Source organism: Photinus pyralis, unplaced genomic scaffold, assembly GCF_008802855.1.
Source record: "Photinus pyralis isolate 1611_PpyrPB1 unplaced genomic scaffold, Ppyr1.3 Ppyr1.4_LG1, whole genome shotgun sequence".
Taxonomy (NCBI): Eukaryota; Metazoa; Arthropoda; class Insecta; order Coleoptera; family Lampyridae; genus Photinus; species Photinus pyralis.
Genome location: NW_022170249.1, coordinates 26520546 through 26544867, shown reverse-complemented (window position 1 = coordinate 26544867; position 24322 = coordinate 26520546). Strand labels below are relative to the sequence as shown.

Here is a 24322-nt window from a genome sequence, read left to right as displayed (position 1 = left end):
TACGCACCGAGTGCGAAAGTAGGTTATTTTTCGAAGAATTTTAATCACCCGAGGCGCGCAGCGCCGAGGATGATTATATTCTAAGAAAAATAACCTTTCGTCGAGGTTCGTATACGATTTTATTCACGATCATCATTATAATCATTCCATTATCAAAAATAAAATAATTCACTAAATTTATACGTTTTATATTCATCTTATGCGCCATCTGCAATATTATTGCCCTACATAAAATGTTGTCGGTAATACAGATTTGGAAATTTACCTAATTAATATTCATATTAATTTAACATGTATGTTAAAAAATGGCCTATACTAAAGAATTTCAATGTACATCCCCTCAAATAAGGGAAATTGAGTGCGATTGCTGCATATACATATACAGTCGGCATGTGTGAAACGGATAAAGGGTATTAAACTTCAATAAAAGGTTATCACACATAGTTGATAGCTTATCATGTTCTGATAGGATTATATGTAGGAGTATGATTTTCCAGGAATATCCCGAATATCAGTCTAAACTAAATTACTTTGGAAACATATTAATCCTAACTGTACTCGCAATCAACTATTTCTATTACCATAGTGGGTCACATTTGTTTAAATGATTTTTATGATTGAAGAACATTTGCTATTTGTCGGCCCAAAAGGTTAACTCAGTCAAAATTAGAGAGGATGTAGTTCAATGCCAACTATGAATTACATTTTGCCGATTCGTCAACACGATTTTTTGGCCCGCTAAAACCTCAACCACGAATCTTGAAAGTGCAATTTGAAGCTTCCCCTTTGAAGCCATAAACTAATGGTGTATTTGGTTCGTGATTAGAAAATTAGAAAAGGTATTGCTTACAAGATACAGAGCTGATTTGATCGATCCATCGGGAGTTTTTAAATGAAAAGTATCACCTTTTATCTAGGCATTAACCTTGCTAATTCAGATTTTAAGCTGCATAAGAGAACATGTGGCACTTTAAAATCAATGTTACGTTATCAGTACAGCACTTGACCTTTCAGTAGTACTACAAACAGCTCATACTTGAAATAAACTTGAATCCATCTTTAAACTGTTATGTTGGCAGAGCATTAATTAGAAGATAAGATAAATACAAAAAGCAGGTAATACCAATTTATTTTATGATTCTTGGCTTTATCCACAATAATTATTATATTGCACCCGGCCCGTTGCACGTCCCGTATCTCGTACGCGATTGACATAAGAGACACAAAGAAGAGCGGACGTGTTTTTGTATTTTATGAATAATGGAAACCTACATTCCAAAATACGGTTTAAAATTGAATTTGGATCATAAATATCTGGAAAACTGGCCTCAGCCTTGTATATCGAGATGGAAACACTTTTTGACACTCTTACCTGTGCTTTTCAGGTAGAATTGTTAATGGTACTTATGTGAAACTTGTTAACCATTTTATTTTTAAGGTATCTACTTGCTTATATTTCATCAAAAATTTTTGGTCATTGTATTGTAATGGATTGCATGCAGATTGTAAGGAGTAAACGAATCTATGGTAGTCATAATGATGTAGTGATTAGAGGCTTTACTCCTTATGTTTGTAGGGGTCCCGATAGGTGGCATTGGTTGCACTATAGGCAGGGGGTTTCGTGGTGAATTTTGCAGATATCAACTAAAACCTGGAAATTGCAAATATTCAACGGTGGAAGCTAATGAATTTATTGTTACAATAAAAGATTCTTCTAGTGTAACAATTTTTCAAAGTACTCTTTCTACTTACAGGTAAGTAAATAGTCTACCACACGTACACTTCATTTGCAATACATCGTACTTCATTGAACAATAAAATAGTCGACCGTACAGATAACACCACGCTATCAGTTTTTAGCGTATTTTTTATGAGAAATACAGCCCATCCGTCTGGGGGTTTGAGATCTCAGCACTGGAACCTCGTGGAACACAGCGGTTTTTTTTCTTGAAAAAAAGAATGTCTTATAAGTTTTCCGTTTCTGTGCAAGCTGAGATACCTAAATGTATATTTTGGAATTACAGTGTAAGCACATAAAAAATTGCCACTAAATTTTTCCGTAATAATTGTGGAAATAGGAGCCGTTTGTCTGTGATGTCACAGTGAGATAAGGCGCGTCTGGTTTCTACGTATGATATAAACTGAATTACGTTCGCATTTCTCTGAACAATTCTTTATATCGTTGCGGGGAAAGACTTTGGAGTAAATTGTGGTTGAATTTTGCATTAGAGCATCCATAAATTGTATATTAAGTTTTTCGACTAAGATTCGAACTTATAACGTTTGCATCATAAATAAAGCAGACGACGTTTTACCTGCATTTTACAGTATTCATTTATTTGAAGATATAATTCAGGTAACGTATCGATTTTGATTTTCATGGAATATGTAAAATTGGTGCTGAGCATAACGTTCCCAAATTTTATTAATGTAAATCTACCCAAATTAAGTTTTGCATATTATTTCTTTACCACATAGTACAGACCGGTAGGTAAAGTAAAGTTTTATATGACTCAACAACCTACAGACACAACTACAAATCAAAGAGTCAGTAAGAAAAATCAACATCATTCGCGCAACCAACGTGAAAGTAACAATTTCAAACTTATACATTGTGATACATCATAAAGTCCGGCATTGTTTTTTACTATGTTAACGTATACCACTAGTAACATACTATGAAATGGATTTGCGCGTGTTCGGACCGGTAAAGAGTGCTGATGTGCTTAGCGAGCTCTGTGTTTACTTAGTTTACTTTAGTAAAGAACTCGTTAACTTTTAAACGCGAGGCGGGTCCAGGCTTAATTCAAACTTACATTCGAAGCCCAAGCGGAATTTGTCTTTATCAAGACACAAATAACGCACGAGGATTTAATTAAATTGTAAGGAGGTCAAGACAGTGTAGAAATCAAACCAACAGGACAACGAGGGCGAAAAGCTAAGTACTAGAATTAAAGCTAGAATTAAATTAAACTAAAGAGAAAAAGATAGAATAGAGGAACGCAGGTCACTGGGGGCAATTAACCAGGTAACCTGGTAGTCTAGATAAACAGGGGAACAGGAAGAGAACTACAACTGCGCGCCAGCAGAAGGAAAAGAGGGGATAGAAATATGTGCAGAAAGATACAAAGCGCGAACTCTAGCAACAAGACAAAGAAGTAAATAAAGGAACTCTAACACTAAGAAAATGTAGAATTAAGGTAATGAGAAATCACAGATCAACAATATTATTGAAAAAGCGCACAATCGTGTACATATTTCGTTATATTTTCCAAAGTTGAAGCAAAATGGTGAAATTATGAATACGCACGCACTAAATCACGCGTTATGTATAAAAATCGACCAAGGATTTTTTAAATGATACATTTCTAATATCAGCACACAAGAGATGTGCTCCGGTAGTAGTACAACCTTATAGTCACAAATTGAACTTCACGGACTTGTTTGTATCTTAGAAAATACAACATTTCCCAGAATTGTGTTTTTATTTGTCGTAAGCGGGCGCTATACATTGTTGTTGAAATTCATGACTCAATCGAGGTGTAAATTCTGGAATGTCCAATAGTAGTATATTGGCGGCGAAATGAATTGAAGTGATCAGTGTTCACGTAGCATTTACATCATTGGGATATCGCTGTGTTTATTGCACTGCACAGTAAATTTAAGGCCGCTTCTCTCACTCATGTTATCAAAGATTAGGGAAAGACTAGATAATACCGATTGTCAGATTACTACAATCTGTTTATTGATTTAAAATTACTTTGTAACTTCTCGACAGTTTAGTCACAATTCGGCCAACGAGTGACTGTTTCTTCAACAATGGACACACGTGTAACTGACGTTTCAGTATACGGCCTCAAACTGAAATTAGAGCATACATACCCTGAAAATTGGTTACCAGGTTTTTTTCCGAAGTGGAGTTATATATGGACTCACTTATCTTTATTATTGAGGTAAAATTTATTAGTTGAAAAGTGTAAATTGTTAACAATTGTGCTTTTAAGATTTCTACTTAAATATTTTATCTCAACAGTAATTTTTCGTCGCCCGTTAGTAGTGGATATTTTAAAACAGGTTAAAGGCAAAGGCATATATGGTAGGATAATAAGGTGGTCATTCCAAAATGTTTAATTGATTGTATTTGTAGGGGTTCCAATAGGCGGTATTGGTTTTACTATAGGGAGAGGTTTTCGTGGTGAATTCTGCAGATATCATTTAAAACCTGGGTATTGTAGTTATACAACGGTGGAAGCTAATGAATTTATTGTTACAATTAAAGACGCCGCGGATGTAACAATTTTTCAAAGTACTCTATCTACTTACGAGTAAGTTCAAACGCTTTAAAATATGTAAAGGTAGTATGTTTTTAAAATTTTTTTTGCTTGTGAGCACTATCTGAAGATGGGTAACCTAAACGAGTAGTTGCTTTTTGGGGGGCGAAAAGTACAAAGTACGTCCCTGACGTATTCAATGCGTGGTAAACAGTTGGCAGCAGCCGGTCGGTTCTTATTGACGCAATATGGCTCTGGATTTCGTTTTTGAGGCTGGATCAAGGACGTTGTTCAAAAGCATGCGTCAGAAAAATTAAGTTTTGGAGTTCTCTTTTGCGGCTGGACCAAGCAGGTGGTCCGTTAAATAAAATTTTAAACCGCGTGTTGAATGGTTTAGAAAAAACTCCCATTTGCTCAATTCGTGTCCCAAAAATGAGTAAGAATTCGCGTTGAACGTCTGATCAAAGGATTATGTAAAATTCAAGTTAATTGTTAACTGTTCGTGAAGGAAAGTGCTGAATTCCAAGATATCCCTTCCTAATCATTTTCACAAGGGAAATTACCTATATTGGGAAAGGAAAGTAGCAATTCGTTAAGTTAAATCTAACCAAGACAACTCTCAACTGAAGATCTCTAAAGTATAGTAATATTCTAGTGCGTAAGTAGATCGTACTAATGAATAGAAGAATAATTTTCGAACCGCGTAAAACCTCTTCATGAATAGTAATTGCGAGTAGGCGACAGCCAGACGTGTTTGCTAGAAAATAGACGCGAGTCGTTAGTTTTGCGTTGGTTCCGTATCGATTTTTGCCCCGGCGACGATTATAGATACGAATAGTGGCTTGCGGTTAGCGACGAAGCGTGGGGGAAATCTAGTGGGTTCAAGCGAAGGTCGGTTCCGTTTCGGTTTTTTTTTGCACGGCAAGGATAGAAAAAGGTTTTGAAGACGAGCGGAAGCTGTTGGAACGTAAACGTAACGTTTACGAAAGAAAATGCGAGGTTGGCGTAAAAGGAACGTTTAAGTGTAGGTATCGCTGTAAGAAATTTGGTTGCGAAACGCGAAGTTTTGACATTCAGGAAAGTTAGGTACTATTAGCGAAATATAACTGTTTCAAGCGGACTGGTATAAATGTTCGTGTTTAGCAGAACGTTAGACATCAGTGCTTAAATAGAATGCATGCTGTTCTACGAAGAAGACAAACAAACCGATTTAATCGAGGGGAGCGCGTTTTAATTCGTACTGAGGAATCTGTAACCATTGTGCTCGTTAAGTTGAATTTTCGTGTGAGCTGCATGTGAGTTGACAGCCAATGGATAACATATTTCCAAAGCGGAGAAGGTCTGAGAAACTCTGGTTGTGGAAGCCTCCGCTCTACAATTTCAAAAGTGACGAGGGATGGTCACTTTCTTCGCTCTGGAAATCTCTTTTTTAGTGTTCCAACGTGTGCAGTTTAGTGGAGTAGTGGCTTTAGTTGCAAATTGCACTTGTAAGAAAAAACTGCACATTGCTGTGTAATTCACCTGGATGCCCAGATTGACCAACACAAGAGAACAAAAATGTGTAAATGTCTCAGAATTTCAGGGCTAGCAAAATACACTATTGTTTGTCACTGATAATGCCTTCGGAAATCAGCACTGATACCTGCTGGAGTTTGCGAAGTGGCATTTTTTACATCTTGGCTTCAAATGACAATGATTTAAGTGGGCCAGATCTTACAAGTGCGTCTCGGCATCTTTGGACAGTACCTACTATGATATCGTCCAGGTAGACGAGGATAGTTCGAGGGCATTCACTTAATCCTTAAGCCAAAAGGCATTCTTTTGTAACGGTGCAATCCCAAAGCCGTTATGAAGGCGGTCTAGTCTCTGTTAGTGGGTGCGACTGCTTCCTGCCAGCACGGTCTGTAATCATCAATCCATGGGAGTTTCAGGACCATGACGACAGATTAGGCACGTGGTGACTCGCATTCCTCGATAACGTCCAGCGCTAGCATGCGAAGTTCCTCTTGTAGCACCTTTTGCTGGCGGCGAGGCGACCGGCTGGCACGACCGAGTGGTGATCGTGTGTATATGTAGTTATAATGAGGTGGGCGCTCCCTTTGGAGTAAGTGTATCCCGGTGCTTTAGAAGAACATCGTTTAGCCTGGCCTTCTTGTGCGGTTTGATGAGTGTTGCTTCGTCCGATCTCTTCTGCGTTCACCATGAAGAGAAAGACGATTATGAGTGCTTCGTGGAGAATGCGGGAATATGTTCGGGTGTGACAGCGTTCTCAGTGATGCAGCTGACTGTCCAGGAAGGGCTTCCGCGAAAATACTATACAGCGCTGGGTTAATGGCTCCCTGACATGCCGTGGAAGTGGATGCGGTTGGGGCTCTTTCCGAATAGATTCAGGTCTCGGTATGCTCGTGGAGTATCTGGCGGTCCGTGGCTTGGGATCGAGGAGCTGAGAGCAGATAGTTGATGAAGTGAGCAGATCGAAGGAGTGCTTCCTGGTGTCACGGATGAATGACCAATATCCATCTAGCAGGCAACAGGGCGTACGCGCGAGGGTTGCCGCAGTAGCGTCTGTTAACAAGTCCATTTGGGAAACACTCGCGGCAGTTTGGACACTGATTTAGGATCGCCCACAACCTAAGCAGGATAAGGTCGACGAAGATGTCCTAGCGGAGGTAGGCGTTAGCGGATCTGTGGCCTTTGTCTGAGTTACGTCTTCGGTTAGTTTCTTTTTTCTACATTGTTCCCGGATATGGCCGTTTAATTTGCAGAAGGAACAACGCGTTTTCTTATGGGAGTTCACGCTGCAGTTTTTCAAACGTAGAGAAAACAGAAAACTTTTTGCGTCTTCGGCAATGAAGCAGTTCGTGGACCATGTGAAGTTAAACGCAATTGCAAATGTCGGCCTCGATGCGCCACTGCTCTTTTCCGAAGAGCTCCCTAAGTAGCTAGCGAGGCGGCTTGGTCGGTTCAAATGTTTTTAGTAGTAGGGTGGTCGCGTCGTTCTATGTATCTATGATACGCTTTATTCCTTACCACCATGTGACTGCGTCCATTTCCAACATCCTCGACATGCTTGTTAGTGATTTCTCGTCCGAGATGACCGTACAGTTTTTGTAGTTTGAGATGTTGTCGACGTTTCCACTTCCGTTAAACCTGACGGAGCACTCGACTGGTGGGTAAACGGCGTGTTGTTGGTGTCAACCATCCTTGAACGCCTGCGGGTTGTCGGTGATGTCTTGATGATTTTACCACAACTGGTTGGGTGGCAATTTGTTGCCGTCTGGATGAAATTATATGCACTAATAGCGCACTTGGATTATTACCGGAGTCGCTACGAGTTCTTACGCAGAGGCACAACGAACCGGTCTAGGACGTTTCGGCGCCGCCGTTTCGGCGCCGCCTTCTCGGCGCCGCCATTTCGGCGCGAAGCCATTTTGGCGCGAAGCCATTTTGGCGCCACGCTATTTTTATAGAACTCTTACTTGATAAAGGCATTTTTTTTCGTTGTGTTTGTTTTTCATGAAAATTGATGTTCAAAATTGTCAAATTTAAAATTTTGCGAATAAATAATAATGATTGAAAGGGTTTAAAGGTGATGTGATGGCGGTAGAACGGGTTATCGAAAGTTACTCTTAAAGAAGTAAATAGGTAACTTTTACTTTTACATAAAACATAACTGACGACTGCGTTTATTTAACTTTTATTTGATACAGTATTTAGTAAATATGAATTTCAAAATATGGCAGTATGGTTAATGATCGATTTGAAATAATAATATACACAAATTCAGTACTTAATATGAAAAAATGTAGTGCTTACATAAAACAATACACACTTACACGTGTAAAAGTTATGGTTCCATTTCGTAATTAATAGAAATACCTCGTAAGTACGCTATAACATTTCGATTGTGATAATCGGTTACAATCCTTCGAATGCGGGAATCAGCGTCACGATATTTTTTTAGTTTTTTCGGAGGAGTTCTTCCTGCCACCAGCTGTTCATACACAACATCACGCCCCTTTTGAACCTTTTTTAAAGCAGTAATAAATTTCCACAACGCAATATAGCAATATAGCGTGGCGCCGAAATGGTTTCGCGCCAAAATGGCTTCGCGCCAAAATGGCTTCGCGCCGAAATGGCTTCGCGCCGAAATGGCTTCGCGCCAGAATGGCTTCGCGCCAAAATGGCTTCGCGCCAAAACGGCGGCGCCGAAACAGCGGCGCCGAAACGTCCCATCCCGCAACGAACGGTGTAAGTATCGTGAGCGTTTTAAATTTATGGCGGGTTTATACCATCAATGTAATTAGTTCACTATCATTAGATCATTAAGAAATACTCAATAGAAACAAGCGTTTATTGTGTGTCGTTAACCAACGAACCTATTGTGATCTAAAGGCAAGTTTTCTCACGCAAGTTGCTGTCTGACAGCACTGTCCAGCTATAAAAACAACCATAAGCCGTAAGCGAACTTGCGACAATTATCGCGCAAGCAACTATAAACTTACCATTAATATAATCTTGTGAGAAGATGCCATTAGGAGGGTATCGAGATTCCTTATTGGGCTTGTACCAAAGAGTATTATGGTTACTCTTTGCTTGTACTAGTTTCAGAAAGGTTCTGCCATCTAGTGTTGAAGGTAACGGGTGCGCATGGATCTGCAGTTAGGGGTAGTTCGCTTATTATATTGTCTCTATGGAATTTTATAGGAAACTACATTTTGACCCCCGCGACTTGGTACGTTCAATATTGATGGATATATGGTAACGGCAACCCAGCGTACAGAATGTAAAAATATATACACATCGGCACGGTACGACGTAAGTGACTTGGCGCATGTATATCGATCCATATCGGAATAGCAGAGTGCAACATCAACGAAAAAAAAGTTTTAAAAATTCCTATAACAATTCATCCGTCCTTCGAAAACTATACTCCATTTTGCGATAAATTTCATTTAATTAAATTAATAATTAGGTTCATTCTAAATTTTGCGAAAAATCGATTTTCTATTGGGGCACAAAATGTCAATCCAACAGTTTTTGAAAAAATCCTTGAACACATCAATTTTTATCTTAATTGAGACATATTTTACCGTACTTGTCACTTAAGGATCGTTTATGAGATATGCCGTAACCACGAACTTACCGATAATTATTATAATTAATTTTATTCGTGTTTTAAAACTTTAAAGCAATTATCTCTAATATTTCAAAATACAGTAGGTATCGTACTTTTTTAGCGTATTTGGTTTTAGGATTTCATACTCTTCCAAATTCAGCTTCAAAACATAGGGTTTCCATTAAAAAATTATCGCTAACGTCATATCTCAAAAACAAAGGATCCTGAAGTGACAGTTAAAGTTGTCTCACAAATTGATGTGTTCGAGGATTTTTTCAAAAACGTTTACTAAAAAACTTATTGCGATAGTTCTAGATTTGATATTTGCACTGTATATCGGTATCACGTACCTACTCTGCTGATATACTGTATTTTTATATATGGATGATATTTTTATTTATATATTTTTTTAAAATTCTATATATATTGAGAATTTATTTTCGATTAAATTCGAACCGATGCGATGACTACAAATCTCTTGCAAAGTTAAAACCGCTGACCTATGCTTGAATCCCTCTTCTGCTTTTTACGTTTTCCAAATGATTATAAGTAGGTACATGATTAGATATTTTATTGGTTAAAACCGTTTATCAACTTGCATTAGTATTATCATATGTACTTATCGGTAGTAGTCTGGTCTCGTACCATTTATTTAGTTGAAAAAAGCGAGGCCAGTGTGAGTTTCGTTTGTCAACAATGAACAAAAATGTGACCGATGTTCCAAAATGCGGCTTCAAATTAAATTTAGATCACACATACCCTGAAACTTGGTTCCCACAAATTTTTCCGAAATGGAAACATCTTTGGCCACACCTAATTGGACTTTTGAGGTAAAATTTATTTGATAATAAGACATTTTTCTAACAATTTTGTATTTAAGATATCTATTTGCTTATATATACGCCGTAATTTTTCGCCGGATGTTAGTTTTGGATCTCTTCAAACAAGTTCAGAGCAAAAAAATTCATGGCAAGTCCATATAAAGTTGTAACAATTACAAGGTTTTAAATGTTTCTGTTTGTAGGGGTTCCAATAGGGGGTATTGGTGGTACTATAGGTAGAGGGTTTCGCGGGGAATTTTCTAGATATCATTTGAAACCTGGAATTTATAGTTATACTACCGTGGAAGCTAATGAGTTTATTGTTACAATTAAAGACGCTGCGGATGTAACACTCTTTCAAAGCACTCTGTCTACTTACAAGTAAGTGTTTTGTCGTTAAATATATAGTTTCATAAGCAGGATGTAACAATTAAGTTTATAACGAGTAAAAAGGATTTCGTCCTAAGGCGAGTAACTTCAGCGCATTTTCCATGCATGGATAAGTACTTCCCAAAAGGCATATATATGGTTAATATTTCAAAGTAATCTGTAATCAAAGTATCTGTGGTTAAAATTTGAACAAAATATATTAATAAATATGAAAGTTGATTGCGTAGCCTGCGCTAAAAAAATGGGTGATAGAGATTTGTTTATAAATGAACCGAAGATGGACCATTGGAAGCTACGGCTCCTAAACCAATACAAATAAAAGGATGGAACTTTGTTATTTGATTTCTGGCGGTTTTCATGAAACTAACTAATCAAAAATTAGTTTTTGGTAACTGGGGAAAAAATTCCACCTGCAATTCTTCGTGGTACCACCAGTAAGAATTGACTTGAAGTTATCCATCAGGATTAATCATCACTCGTTTCTATTTCTATCTTGGCCTGGGGTCCGCCATTCTTTTCCGATAATGCTCGTACGGTCCTGAGAGTCTTTTCGTTCGCTCGTTGAACCGCTCGCTCCTAACGCGATCCAGAACCTCATATTGCTGTATGTCATGAAACAAGTTATCTATATAGATCGCTATGGTGCCTCGCCGCCATGCCCGCCATCACTGATCATACAACCCAATCAGGATTTTTTGTATCCTCGATGGTCACGTTTAACTTTCTGCAGTCTCTCGCATTATGGCGAAAATAGAAAATATTGGACCACATTACCCTCTTTTTTTGGACAAACTTCGAGATTCTGATTCTGCTCTGAACATCCCAGACACTTCAGATCTGTGTACTCACAATGTTATACATTTATCAGTAAGCAAAGCTTGTCTGACTTTTATATGTCAATATTCGGACTTAATCAAAATTTTGATATTCTATGTATTCAAAAACCTCGCATTTTTCTAAAAAATTGGTCGATTATAGCGTAGCCTACCGATAGATCTAGCCGTGACATTGATTTAGTGACGTCACAACTGGAGATGGGCCACTGCAACGCGATACTATGTGTTTAAATGCAATTTGATTCGCGTGCGTACTCATTTAACGCGAAAACATTTAGTAATTACTTATTTTGAGCCGCAGGATTGTTATATGTTGTTTCCTAATTATAGACACGTGTTATTATGCAAAAATTTTATTAAATACGTATATAAACAACAAATATTCACTGAAAACCGAGCTGAAAACAAATCAAATTTAAACATTCTAATACACACATCTGCCTTTTTTAGCGTAACACAACGAAGTTGAGGTAACGCTTATGTGCTCGTTATTCCGTCGTCTGCCTATCTGTCTGTTCCATCGAGATCTCGGCCCCTGGACCACCTAGAGACTACAGGTTTTCGGTCATTTGTAGTTGCAAAGGTCTATATTTTCCCGTTACTCATCATTTACATCCTTTTCATATATGATGGCTGATTTTCAAAAATGGTGGGATACGTGTCTTCGGTAAGTTTAATCTGGTCTCGTGGAACTGTTACCTAATACTGTATCGTCTTATCTAGTCATATTGTCTACCCGAATAATGAAAATGTCAGAGAAATGCTTTATACAAACCCTGGAGTAACTAGTAATTTCAAAATTGTCCCGATGAATACATCTTAACCACTTTTTTTGATCGTCTTCATTTTTCGGAAAACGGAAAACCGTAAGGAACGTTGTCTCTTGAACTATAATTGCTTTTGCAACCAGGGACGCAGCACGTATTTGACATTTTCTTACTTATTCTGTTCGAATACAGTTAATTTAAGTGTACAACATTACACTACTTGGAATTAATTACATTAAAAGTCGATATGACGGCCGCCGTCAGTTGTGACGTCAACGCAATAGTGGGGATGAGTGTCACGGCTAGTTCTATCGGTAGGCTACGATTATAGGTACGACAAGGTATCCGCTCCTATATGGGATCCTCTTGGTTGAACGAGCTTAAGTAGAAGATAAGATAAACGAAAATGTCGCTTCATTGCAATCGATTTTATACACATATTTTTCACTTTGCATTTGGCCTCGCCCTTACACAAAGCTTTCTGTAAATAATGGCCTCAGAAATAATTGGCATTCCAAAATATGGTTTAAAATTACACTTAGATCATACATATCCAGAAAATTGGCCCTCATCTATATTCCCAAAATGGCGGCATATTTGGCCGCTATTACCTCTGCTTATAAGGTAAAAAGTGAAAAGTAAAAAAAATGTTTATTAACAATAATTTTATTTTTAAGGTATATACTTCATGAGGTTACATCTGCGATTTTTAGTCCCTCTATTGTAATGGATTACATTAAACTTGGTAGGACCGAGCAAATATATGGTAGTGGTATACATTTGCAGTGGTTAAAGGGTGTTATTATTCGTATTTGTAGGAGTGCCAATAGGTGGCATTGGTTGTACTATAGGTAGAGGGTGCCGTGGGGAATTTTGCAGGTATCAATTGAAACCTGGAAAATGTAGTTATACAACGGTGGAAGCTAATGAATTTATTGTTACAATTAAAGACGCTGACAATATAACACTTTTTCAGAGTGTTTTATCTACTTACAAGTAAGTGTGTGTTTTAAATTAAATTGAATAAGACGAAAGTTGATTGTCGCCAGTTGTACATCAACCTCAACTTTATTAACGATCCTCGAGATCGTTTATAATTTTGTATTGCTGTCCGTCTGTCCGTGTGGGCGATAACTTTGTTTAGAAATCGATCGTTTTGAATATTGCTATGGGGAAGGTCGTTAGTGTTGTATCTCTTATAATATCGAAATGTGCCGAGTTGAGTTTGAAGACTATACACTTTGGGTACAAAATTGCTTAGGGAAAATGCTTTAGTAAACCACTTGACCAAAAATTAGACAAGATTAAAAGTAATTGGAAAAAGATGATGTTATTTTTTGTATGCAGTAATTTACAATTTCACGAAGCAGTAACACAGATTGCAGCAACAACTAACTTTTTTATTATCTATAATAATTAAATTTTACTTAATAATGTAACGTAAATTTAATTATGATATCTCTATACATATATAAAAATGAACCCCTGTTTTTTCTGGTCACGCAATAACTTTAGAACGACTTTACCGATTTCATTCATCCTTTTTTTTAAAGTTTTCTAATACTGTGTACAAGGTTCTTACGGCAAGAAAAACTAAGAAAATCGCGCAGAAAATTGGAAAATTGGAGAAAGCTTAACGACTATTTAAACATCGCGCGTTTGACGGTGCGGCAGCAATTGTTTTAACAGCTACATCGATCGGCATATATCCGTAAAAAAATTAATTTGTGTGCTGTCAATTCGATCGGAAAGTTTATCCAGATATCAGTGAGTTTTTTGAGAAATGTCGATGTTATTTCACCGCAATCACGCCTTTTATATTAAAAGTTTGATATATATCTACCCAATATTCATGTTTGGTAAGTGTTGATAGACTAAACACGTGGTATACATAGTTATACAGAAACACTAGGGAGTTCATTTCTATTTTCAGTTGAATTTTAGTTTTTTCAAGATGCTACTAATTAGACGTGCCAACATGGTACCAACTTAAGTCGCAGAATTCGTAATCCTACAAGTCAAACATACAGGGTGGTGCATGGTAAGTAGGAATAGGGATTTAACATGGGAAATTAGTTTTATGCAATATTCTGCCCTCATGTACTTACATTTTACAGAAAAAACTGTAGAGTTTAAAGTTGTTCAGAATTAAAAGGTGCATACAAAACTGTTTTTACATGTTTTATATTAAGCTTTGGTTATACCCGCAAATTTAAAAATAAATGTCAACATTTCTGTTATTAATAGCAATAGCCATGACTTTTGTTGTTTTATGAATTGCTATACTAATAACAGAAATTTATTTTTTAATTTGCGGGTATACCAAAAGCTTAATATAAAACATGTAAAAACAGTGTTGTATGCACCTTTTAATTCTGAACAACTTTAAACTCTACAGTTTTTTCTGTAAAATGTACAGGAGGACAGGATATTGCATAAAACTAATTTCCCATGTTAAATCCCTATGTTCCTCCTTACCGCGTGAACCACCCGGTATATACGAGTAAGTCAAACTGACGAGCAAAGCGAAGCGCGAAACGAAGTTAACGAAGTCGATATGAACAACGCAGAAATGTACCCTTTAAGCCCTATCGAGCTGCATTTAATTACAACGTAACAATCGATTACAGTTTACAGTAAATCGTTGCTATTAGACCAATGAACTCTGTGTGTCCACATTGCAAGTCTTTTAAGTTTAAAACTGAAGCCCCGGAATTATGTTACGCCAGTGGCCAAGCGAAATTGACGCCATTGGTACCGCCACCAGAGCCACTACATTCCTTGGGCCAGATTCTATACATTTTTTACTCATATCCAGAAATAAAACAATTGTTTTCAAATTACGACATTTGGCGCAGCAAAAAAAAGTACGTTGCTAGCTCTGAATCGCCAAAAGCAACGTAGAAGTGAGTGCGTTTATTTTTTATTATTTTGGGGAGGAGGAGATTTTGGAGCAAGTATGTCAAAATCTCTTTTCCGGCTAAACGGTTGAACCGATTGAAACCAAATTTGGTACACATATTCTTAGACATAAAAGGGCAGAATTGCGCATGCGCAGGTGGGGCGGGTGGTACGTGCACTAGGCATAGAGAATTTCTCGAAATCATTTTCTGTTATTATTTAGTCCAGTTCAAATTGATTAGGTATGCATAGCTAGGAAAGAGGACATCGTCCGTCGGGTCAGCTAGTATTTATATAAAAATTACATCATTATTAATAGACTTATAACGGTCCTTAAATATATTCATTTTTAACAGTTAATAATTTTATTTATCCTACCCACATGTACTTACATCACGTAAATTTATCGCAAATTTATAACCCCAGCGCGTATTTCGTTATTTATCACTACAATATCGATGTTAAGACTAAGACACATCCGCTTTCATTTCTTATCGTCGGTGATTAATCCTTGATGGCGCCTTCTAGAAAATTCGCTACAATAATCTATTCGTATGTAACGAGTTAACGACTACTGTCTCAAATTATATCGTGTGTAATTTATTTGAAGTACAGGTAAATAAATACTTTTTGTTCCTGGGTGTGTATGAAGGTGTAAATCATGCATATTGTATTTTTGTCAAACATGTTGGTTTTTTTAAAAATTAGATAGGTAAAAGGCCGCTGTTTATCATATTAAGACGTTGGTGCATAAACGCGTATGGTGGTGGAAAAGAAGAGATAACAATGCGAGTATAGACGACGAGTCGCTCGCGGGTGAGTTGAACTTTCAATGCGTGCGGTTTCCACGTCGCGCATTTTTTAACTTTTTGAAATAAATAAGTACGCAAGAAGTCCGTTTCGTTTTGGGGCCATAATAGTTAATAAGTGAGAAGTGCGAATTAAATCGTAGGTGCTTATCCGTAATAAGTACGAAATAAATGTGTTGCAATAGTGCTAGAAGTTGCATAAAAGTTACTTGGAAAGAACAGGTCACATCCGCTTTAATTCTTTATCGACGATGACTAATTATTTATAGACTATCGATATCGCTCTAGAAAATTCGCTACAATAAAATAAAAGAAAAATACATATAGTCATTTTATTGGTCAAGAATAAAATCGTTCAGAGTTGTAAAATTTGCAATAAATTTCAAGGGCCAAACATCTCCAAAACCGAATTAAAAACAGTAAGGTCGAAGAGTCTGTGAGGAAAGCAATAGTTGAAATACTGCTGAAGAAAAGGAAAGTAAAAAAAGACAGGCAGTTGGCAGAGATGAAACGAACGCGCAAGCTAAAAAGTAGTTTCATTTAAACCTAAGAAGTATGTTTATGCAAAAGAATAATGCACGTTAATTTTGTGTATTTTTTTTCCTATAATACTTTTTTTATTTATTTATGTTGGAACTCTTTCAAAGTGAAAAAGTGGAACCGGAACCGACAATTACTGAAACCACAGAACCGGAACCGAAACATATATTTTATATGGGTTCCAATCCCGGGTCATCGGAAGTACTTTCTATTGTTGATTTGGTGCGGACCATGTCAAATCAATTATAGGGCTGTCCTGACGCGGTTAGAATGCAGCTGCTTCAGGAGGAGGAAGGCCACCTCTTATTGCAAATAGTGCTCTTACATCTATAGGCCCGGCTATAGTACGATAAGAATGTTACGCGCATTAGGAATTCTGAACGTTGTTCGAACAATCTCCCTGTATTAAATATTAACAAAATAATAATGACATTTAATTAAAAAAACAAATGAAACGTTTGCGGATGTCGCTCTAAAATTAAAAAGAACTTTGTCTCTTTGATTGTTAAGTATTAGTACTTATGTTTTAAAATTTTAGGAGGAGCAACAAAATTCTAAGCTCTTGGAAGCAGAGGTTGGATGCAAGTAAATGCAAGTACACTGGCTTGTACCCCAGAGCATGGACGGAATATGATCTTTCTGATTATGGGATAAAACTAATCTGCCGACAAGTTAGTCCTGTCATTCCTCATAATTATAAGGTACTTAATTGAATTAATGTATTGTTGGATTGTAATTCGAATGTTGGTGTTTAGAATACCAACATTTGCTGGCCAAATGTGTATGATGGATACGGTTTATGTGGTTTCGTGGCTGGGCATTTGTGCAATAATAAATCTATTGGCAAAATAATTTATAGGCCTGCTCTTAACTCATTGATGCGGGAGTGTGAGATTGCTTCTTATCAGAAAATTACTCCTTTTGATATTTCTGTTTCACTTCTTTTTTTATTTTTGTGTTGGTACAGATCTGCACCCCCCCCCCCCCCCTCTGCATTTTTAATAGTGTAGAGTATACCTAATCAGTCCTACAAACGGTTAGGTTCAACAAGTCTCTCTGTCTTCTTCTTGGAACCTGTACCTTCACCTTCTGCATCCTTTTGAGGTCACTTTTTTTAAATTTTCGTTTGTTTTCCGACATACCTGCTTTACTATAAGCAAAATTTCTATTGATGAAATTTCTTAAATTTGAAAATAGACATATCACTATAGGTACTGCCATAGGCGCTTTCTTTCGGTGATCCAAACGCGTTTGGATTGTCAAATCACGTTCTTTCGAAGTGTGATCTTATAATCATGATTGCTAAAATCGTGAACAAACTGAACATAAAAGTATTTTGACACGAATTCCTAACCTATAAATGCAAGGATATTCTGGATATTTTTGCTCAAATGTTAGATTAGTCAATATTTGTATAGCATAATCGTGCACGTGCTTCCACTTGTATTTAAATTATTTTCATAATCCAAACAAAAAATACGTAATTCGAATGCAAATGTGCGCTACGTAAACTTAACCAAACTTTGATTCAAATTCGCGCGTTCTTTCGTAAAACGTGATCCTACGAATCACGATCTCGAAATCATGATTGCGAAGTAGCCGAAAGAAAGCGCCTCATGCTGAAAAGAGTGAAGGATACTCCTGCTGCTCCCGTTAAAAAATGAAAGCTGTGCTGTTTCTTATAAACTGTGCAGTTTCCACCGTTTTCCGTTGCCAACTTCCATACATTTACGTATACTTACTCTTGCAAATTATATTCTGCGAATCTATGGATCATGCTGGGTCTCGAGAATGAGTCTGTGAGTCGGATTTCCTTGTCTTACAAGTTTTGGACTAGGACCGACAAATCGCTCCCATTCGCCCGCAGTTCCTTCTATAATCTGGTCTCTTCCGTATTGCGAATTCGTATTTGCTCTTCAGTTTATTTTACTGTTTGAAGTGTAATTTCCTAGCTTCCCTTTACAAACGGGTTTTGAAGCTGCAAATTGTCTTGTAAGTAACTTTTACTTCGTCACTGTCGGTAGTTGGGAATCTACTCATTTACATGTCAAACGGATCCTTGATCCAGTCGGTTATTAAGTATTCCTCTATCATTCTCGTTTGGCCATGTGAACGGAGCACAGTGTATATATTTTTCAGAAAGAACCTTTCATTTACAGGACAGTTCGCTACCATGTGCCGTGTTTATTTGGAACATAGAAAACATATCTAATGAAGAAAGGAAGGTAACAATCGCTTTTACATTTAAAAATGGAATGAGCGATTTAACAAGTAAATCAAGTGCGTTTTATTCGATCTTTTATTTGACTTGTCGTTTCACATTTCCCACTTTACAGCACCTTGCAGTACACAGAGCTTTTCGTACTTGGATTCTAGTGGAGTAACGTTACGTAACTACATAGAAAAAATGCCATGCACCTATGCGCTCGCAGCGAAACTAAAGGACAATATGAACGTATCGAAATGTTTATACTTCAATCCCACTTCTGATGGCGCTGAGCCATGGAATCAGTTATACGATGATGGAAATTTTAGCGATTTGACTAAAACGGAAACGGACGAAGTGTACGATGAAGTGGGATGCGGGATTGCTGTTCAGGTGAAGGTAGCGCCGGGTGCGGTGGAGGAGCCCGAAATGTGCTTGGTGTGGGACATGCCGATTGTCAGTTTTCCTGAAGGTGTCACGAAATACAATAAATTTTATACCAAATATTTTGGCGTCGAGAAGGCGGCTTTGAAAATTGTGAATCACGCGTTAAGAAATTACAAAGATTGGGAATTGGCGATTTACAAATGGCAGGAGCCCGTTTTGAACGATGCGTAAGTAATTGATTGAAAATTATCCGACGTTATCACAGTTGCCGTGCTTATAGTGAATTGCCAGATTGGTATAAAGCTGCTTTGTTTAATGAAACTTATTTCATTTCTGATGGTGGTACTGTATGGTTCACGTTAGGCGAGGAAGAGTCCGAGAGATTACCCGTTACGGATCCCAGGTAATAGATATAAGTACCGCTTTCGTTTACTAAGGCAACCAATTTTAAGGCAGAAGTATGGCCGATTTGGTTACTTGGAAGGGCATGAATACCGGATGTATAACACTTACGATGTGCACTTTTACGCCTCTTTTGCTCTCGCAATGAATTGGCCTAACTTGCAGAAGAGCATGCAGTATGATTTTAAAGATTATGTTTTCTTAGAAGATCATCACCGCCAGCGGATGTGGTACGATGGAAAATTCGCCCAAAGAAAGATAAAAAATTCGGTTCCTCACGATTCTGGCGATTCAAGTAAGGCGATCTTCTATAAATTGTTTTTTTTTGTGATTCATATTCTAGACGGAGATCCTTTTGTTCTCATAAACGTTTATCCCGTTCATGATGTTAGTGAATGGAAAGACTTGAATTCGAAATTTGTACTCCAAGCACTTCGTGATTACAAGCTAACCATGAAGTTTGAAGATGGGAGTTTTGGAAAACAATATTTAGAGGATATGTACAAAGCTTGCCACGTCGTCATGCAGAAGTCGATGACTTTTGATACGGATCACGATGGCCTAATCGAAAATAGTGGTTTTCCAGATCAAACTTATGACGCTTGGATTATGACGGGATCAAGGTAACTATTTTGCATTCGTGTTTTAATTTGCAAGTTGGCGATGTTGACAGTGCGTATTGTGGAGGTTTATGGCTTGCAGCCTTATATGCGATGGTTGTTATTGCTAGAGAATTAAATAAAAATGAAGATGAAAATATGTACGCTGGAATTTTGGAAAAGGCAAAGACTGCATTTGAAGACAAGTTATGGAATGGAAAGTTTTACAACTTCGACTGTTCAAAGCTGGCCTCTTCCGTAATGGCGGATCAACTTTGCGGCCATTGGTATTTACGATGTAGCGGATTTGAATACGAGGTATGTCACAATTCAAATCTGACAATCACATTTACTCAGAAATTGTGCTGATAAAGTCATTTTAATATCCTATACAGGGATCTTGTAAACCGTCCGCAAAGTTTATGCTGATTAATTTTCCCATTCAAAGTTTCTTGTAGCTTTACAAATACTGCATTGTTCTCTTAATGAACACATGCACAATTTTATACAATAATACAATAATCTTGAAAGGAAATAAAGTTTAACAAAGGACACACCTGCAAATTTAATTCAATTTTAACGTCTTTTCATTTGACTTGCGGTGTAACCAATCTTTCTCAAAAATATTAAGATTGATTACAAACTAAAATGTGTCTGTTAACAGCAATTACAACAACAAGTCATAAATAAATCGATAAATAATATTTTTGTATTTTAGGTGTTCCCTAAGAGCAATGTAGAGAGTGCACTAAACACTATTTTCGAAAATAACGTGATGAGGTACAAAAATGGTACAAGTGGAGCGGTAAATGGTTACATATTTGAGAAAGAAATTGATACGACCGCACTGCAGAGTGAAGAAGTTTGGACCGGTGTCACGTATTCGCTGGCGTCGTGTATGATATATGAGAATTTAAATTCAAAAGCGTGGAAAACCATCGGTGGTATGGTGAATTTGTTAACAAACCGTATTGGATTGGCATTTGAAACGCCTGAAGCTCTTGGTTTTAAGCACTACCGTTCGGTCGGATACATGCGACCTTTAAGTATATGGGCTGTTCAGCTGGCGTGGGAGTCTCAAAGAAAGAATTCTGCACTGAAACCCACGTTTCCGATAGAAGATATGGTTGAAAAACCTGCGTAATTTTTAATAAAGATAGATACCTACAGTTTCACCAATGGTGAGCCCTGCATCACTAGACTGTGAACCAGTTTCCAACTATTTAGTTACCATCTCATTCTAGCTTGACACGTGATAGAGAATTTACTCATTTGAAATTGGATCACAAACTAGTGACGCAGGGATCACCTTTCGTGAATTCAACTGTACCAAACTAACAGCAAGTATTCTATTTCTAGCCGTTAAAACAATAAACCTTAATGTTAGTGATACATTTTTCACAGTGATCCTGTGGATTTAGTTTTAACCATTAAATTAAACACAGTCACATTGTAAGCCGAGTCTAGCCTAGCTCGTTTAATAATTTGACTAGCAGTATGTTTGCATATTCTTCATTTGTGAAAACTAAAATGACACCAATTTCTGCGAATTTTTGTCAAACTGACATAACTAATATGCCAAAATAATCAACAAAAAAAGGACTGCAAGCATGACACTATCTACTTGAAGTGGTCAAAACATCTCATTAATAGGTAATATGACATGAACAACTTGAATTCTCTAAGGAATACGTAAGAAAATTTTGCCTCTCCTTGCGGGACATCCTCTATGTCAGGTACGTTGGTGTAAGAACTAAGGAGATCGAATATTAATAGGTAAGTAGTATATAAATCGCCTTAGGCAAAAATGTGCCAAAATGTCAAGTTGTGTTGATCTTAGGGGGTCCCCAACCTGCACTGTAATTTTGACTTGCCCTATACTTACAGTTGGTATCTCTGGGGAAACCTGCCTTATCTAAAGTCAACATGACAGACGTTTGCGACACTTTTAAAAAGCTTTCAAACCTCGGTAGCAGTACAGGGTAGCAGTTGCCTCGGCCTGGGTGGAACGAATAGACTTGCAGAGAGTAACTGCGTTCATTTTGTGTATGTTTCGTTGTTTGGTGTAGTTTGCTTTTAAAAAAAATTGGGAAGAATTCTGTGTCTTAAACATACAAATAAGTAATGGCCGTATACACCGACAAATTTAAGCGAGCTGCTTTCACATTAGGCATCTGTCTTTCAGGTGCTCCTTCTCCTCAAAATGATTAAATGTTAACTTAGTTCAATCACGGTATATTGTAGGTTTATACAAGGATAGGTACGTTGCATTATAATGTGACAGTTGTTTATGTGTTGGGACGTGAGACACAATCGGGAAGGGAATTAAATAAAAGGTAAAGTTTGGTGCGTAAGAAAAGACAAGAAAAATTAAATCTATTGTGCACGAAAAAATCAGGAAAAAAACCAACATGAACAAACAAAACCTGGCAGGATACACAAAAAATACCTAAATCAACTACGACAACAAAATGTCAAAAATAAATACACAAATTAAGCACCTCAAATCGCACAATAAAAATCAGGTAGGTAATAAAATTAATAGAACGAGAAACAAGTGACATAATATCTAAATACAAATGCTAGACAAGATTTAGTACAAAAACACATCTGAGATCAATGTAGGCAAATCAACTCGTAAAATGATAAATTGCATGGAGGTACATAAAAAAAAAACATTAAAATATAACTCTGTTCCGGCACCATCTACCATTAATTTAACACGAAAACGTGCAAGTGAGAATGCCAGTAGTATTGTGAAACTCGGTTAATACACAAACAGACCCATATACTAAACCGAAAAAATTTAATTAGAGTGCCTCCCTTCTCGTATTGCTAAGACACAACAGCTGCTGTTCGCACGAGATGACAAAGAAACAGATACAACGAAGAATCGAAATGTATTAAGTACTTTCCCCGCGGTATAAACAGTAAAGCAGTTCTGTCTACTGCAAGGTGTGTGGCCTAACCATAGGTGTATATCACCACAAGTGAGTACCTTGCGACTGTCTGTGTTCACTTCACATTCACTGGATGTTGGCCTATCGCAGTAGGACAAAGCGATGAACTTCCCTAGACACGTATTGGATCAATAGTGGCCTAGAACGGGGTCTGCAACAGAAGTTATGTATGCCGATAGGTATGTACGATCACCGGCTAAAGTAATGATACAATAATCGGAAGCTTACTGCCACTTAGGCAACCAACCATACATTATCTAAAATAGCAACGTTGAAGTTTATTCATTGTTGAAGTGTAACTTTTCCGGCGGGATGAGCCGCACGGTGTTGCGCATTGTCGTTTTTGCTTCGGCGTTTCTTCGTCACTGTCTTGTTGCTTGTATAACATAAATTGGTAAAACCGGATTATATTCATTACATATTATATTATTCGGGCAAGAAAGGCAGAAAGAGACGTTAATTCACATTGGTATCTTCAATCTCGTTTTTCTCTCAATTGAAATGAAAACTGGCCTTTAAGATTAATTTTGCAAGACAAGTTCTTATTTTAGTGATCCAATTTTGTTACACACTGACAAAAAAGGGCTGACTCAATGCTTCAACATTGGCAGTTTAGTTAGTGTACGGTTGGTTGCCGAAGTGGCAGTAAGCATCCGATTTTCATTACTTTTGTCGGTGATCTTACATTCTGCATGTAATGAAAGGATCTATCCTCCGTTGGTGCGGTCTCCAAATATCTTTACGAGTGCGGTTGGGTCTCAAAGACCCTATAACGATGTTGCCTTTTTAAAATTATTTATTTATTTACATCAAGGTAATTTTTGCAAAAAACTTTTATTTTAACTTACTGGAATTACATAAAAAACTAGTTGTAAATGTGTTATGATGTTATGTACTCTAGTTCTTACATAAACATTTCTTTGTGTGCGTCACTTCGTTTTATTGTCCTTTCCTAAATGAAATTTATTTGCAGACTTACTGCTACTGTCTTCTATTGTCGTTTCCCGTGTCTTAAATATGCTCTTCATTTTCTAGGTGTCCGGTCTCTGAATAGTCACTATCTTGATTAAATTATTACTATCCTCTCCATCTAACACAAACAAAACTAAAAGAAAGAAGAATCTGCACTACTGCATCATGTACTGAGCAGCTACTAAGCGAATCAGATGCATGCTAGATGTATTTGGCGAAAAAATTGTGCCGATGGATCTTACATACATACCCGACCGCACTAACGGAGAGTTAATCCCGGCGAAAGTAGAGATTCTGGAGCGATTTAAAAAAAATCTTAACGTTACTTACTAGATTTTTAGC

General features: G+C 37.3%; 1 protein-coding gene across 8 annotated transcripts; it reads left to right on the top strand.

The window, feature by feature from the left end:
* The first annotated feature begins 356 nt into the window (after positions 1-356).
* On the top strand, positions 357-21590 carry LOC116168589 (non-lysosomal glucosylceramidase). Of its 8 annotated transcripts, none has more exons than XM_031484527.1 (14): positions 357-1116; positions 1221-1385; positions 1439-1527; positions 1577-1754; positions 12882-12970; positions 13023-13200; positions 16993-17155; positions 18614-18734; positions 18791-19274; positions 19328-19450; positions 19500-19744; positions 19793-20072; positions 20123-20366; positions 20767-21590. In XM_031484527.1, the coding sequence occupies exons 2-14, from the start codon at positions 1261-1263 to the stop codon at positions 21190-21192; spliced, it is 2745 nt and encodes a 914-aa protein (XP_031340387.1). In that variant the 5' UTR covers positions 357-1116; positions 1221-1260; the 3' UTR covers positions 21193-21590. The 8 variants fall into 8 exon arrangements, with proteins under 8 accessions (XP_031340387.1, XP_031340379.1, XP_031340416.1 ...); XM_031484519.1 differs by having other exon boundaries at positions 1172-1385; XM_031484510.1 differs by lacking the exons at positions 357-1116; positions 1221-1385; positions 1439-1527; positions 1577-1754 and adding exons at positions 9827-10220; positions 10271-10359; positions 10415-10592.
* The last annotated feature ends 2732 nt before the right edge of the window (positions 21591-24322 follow it).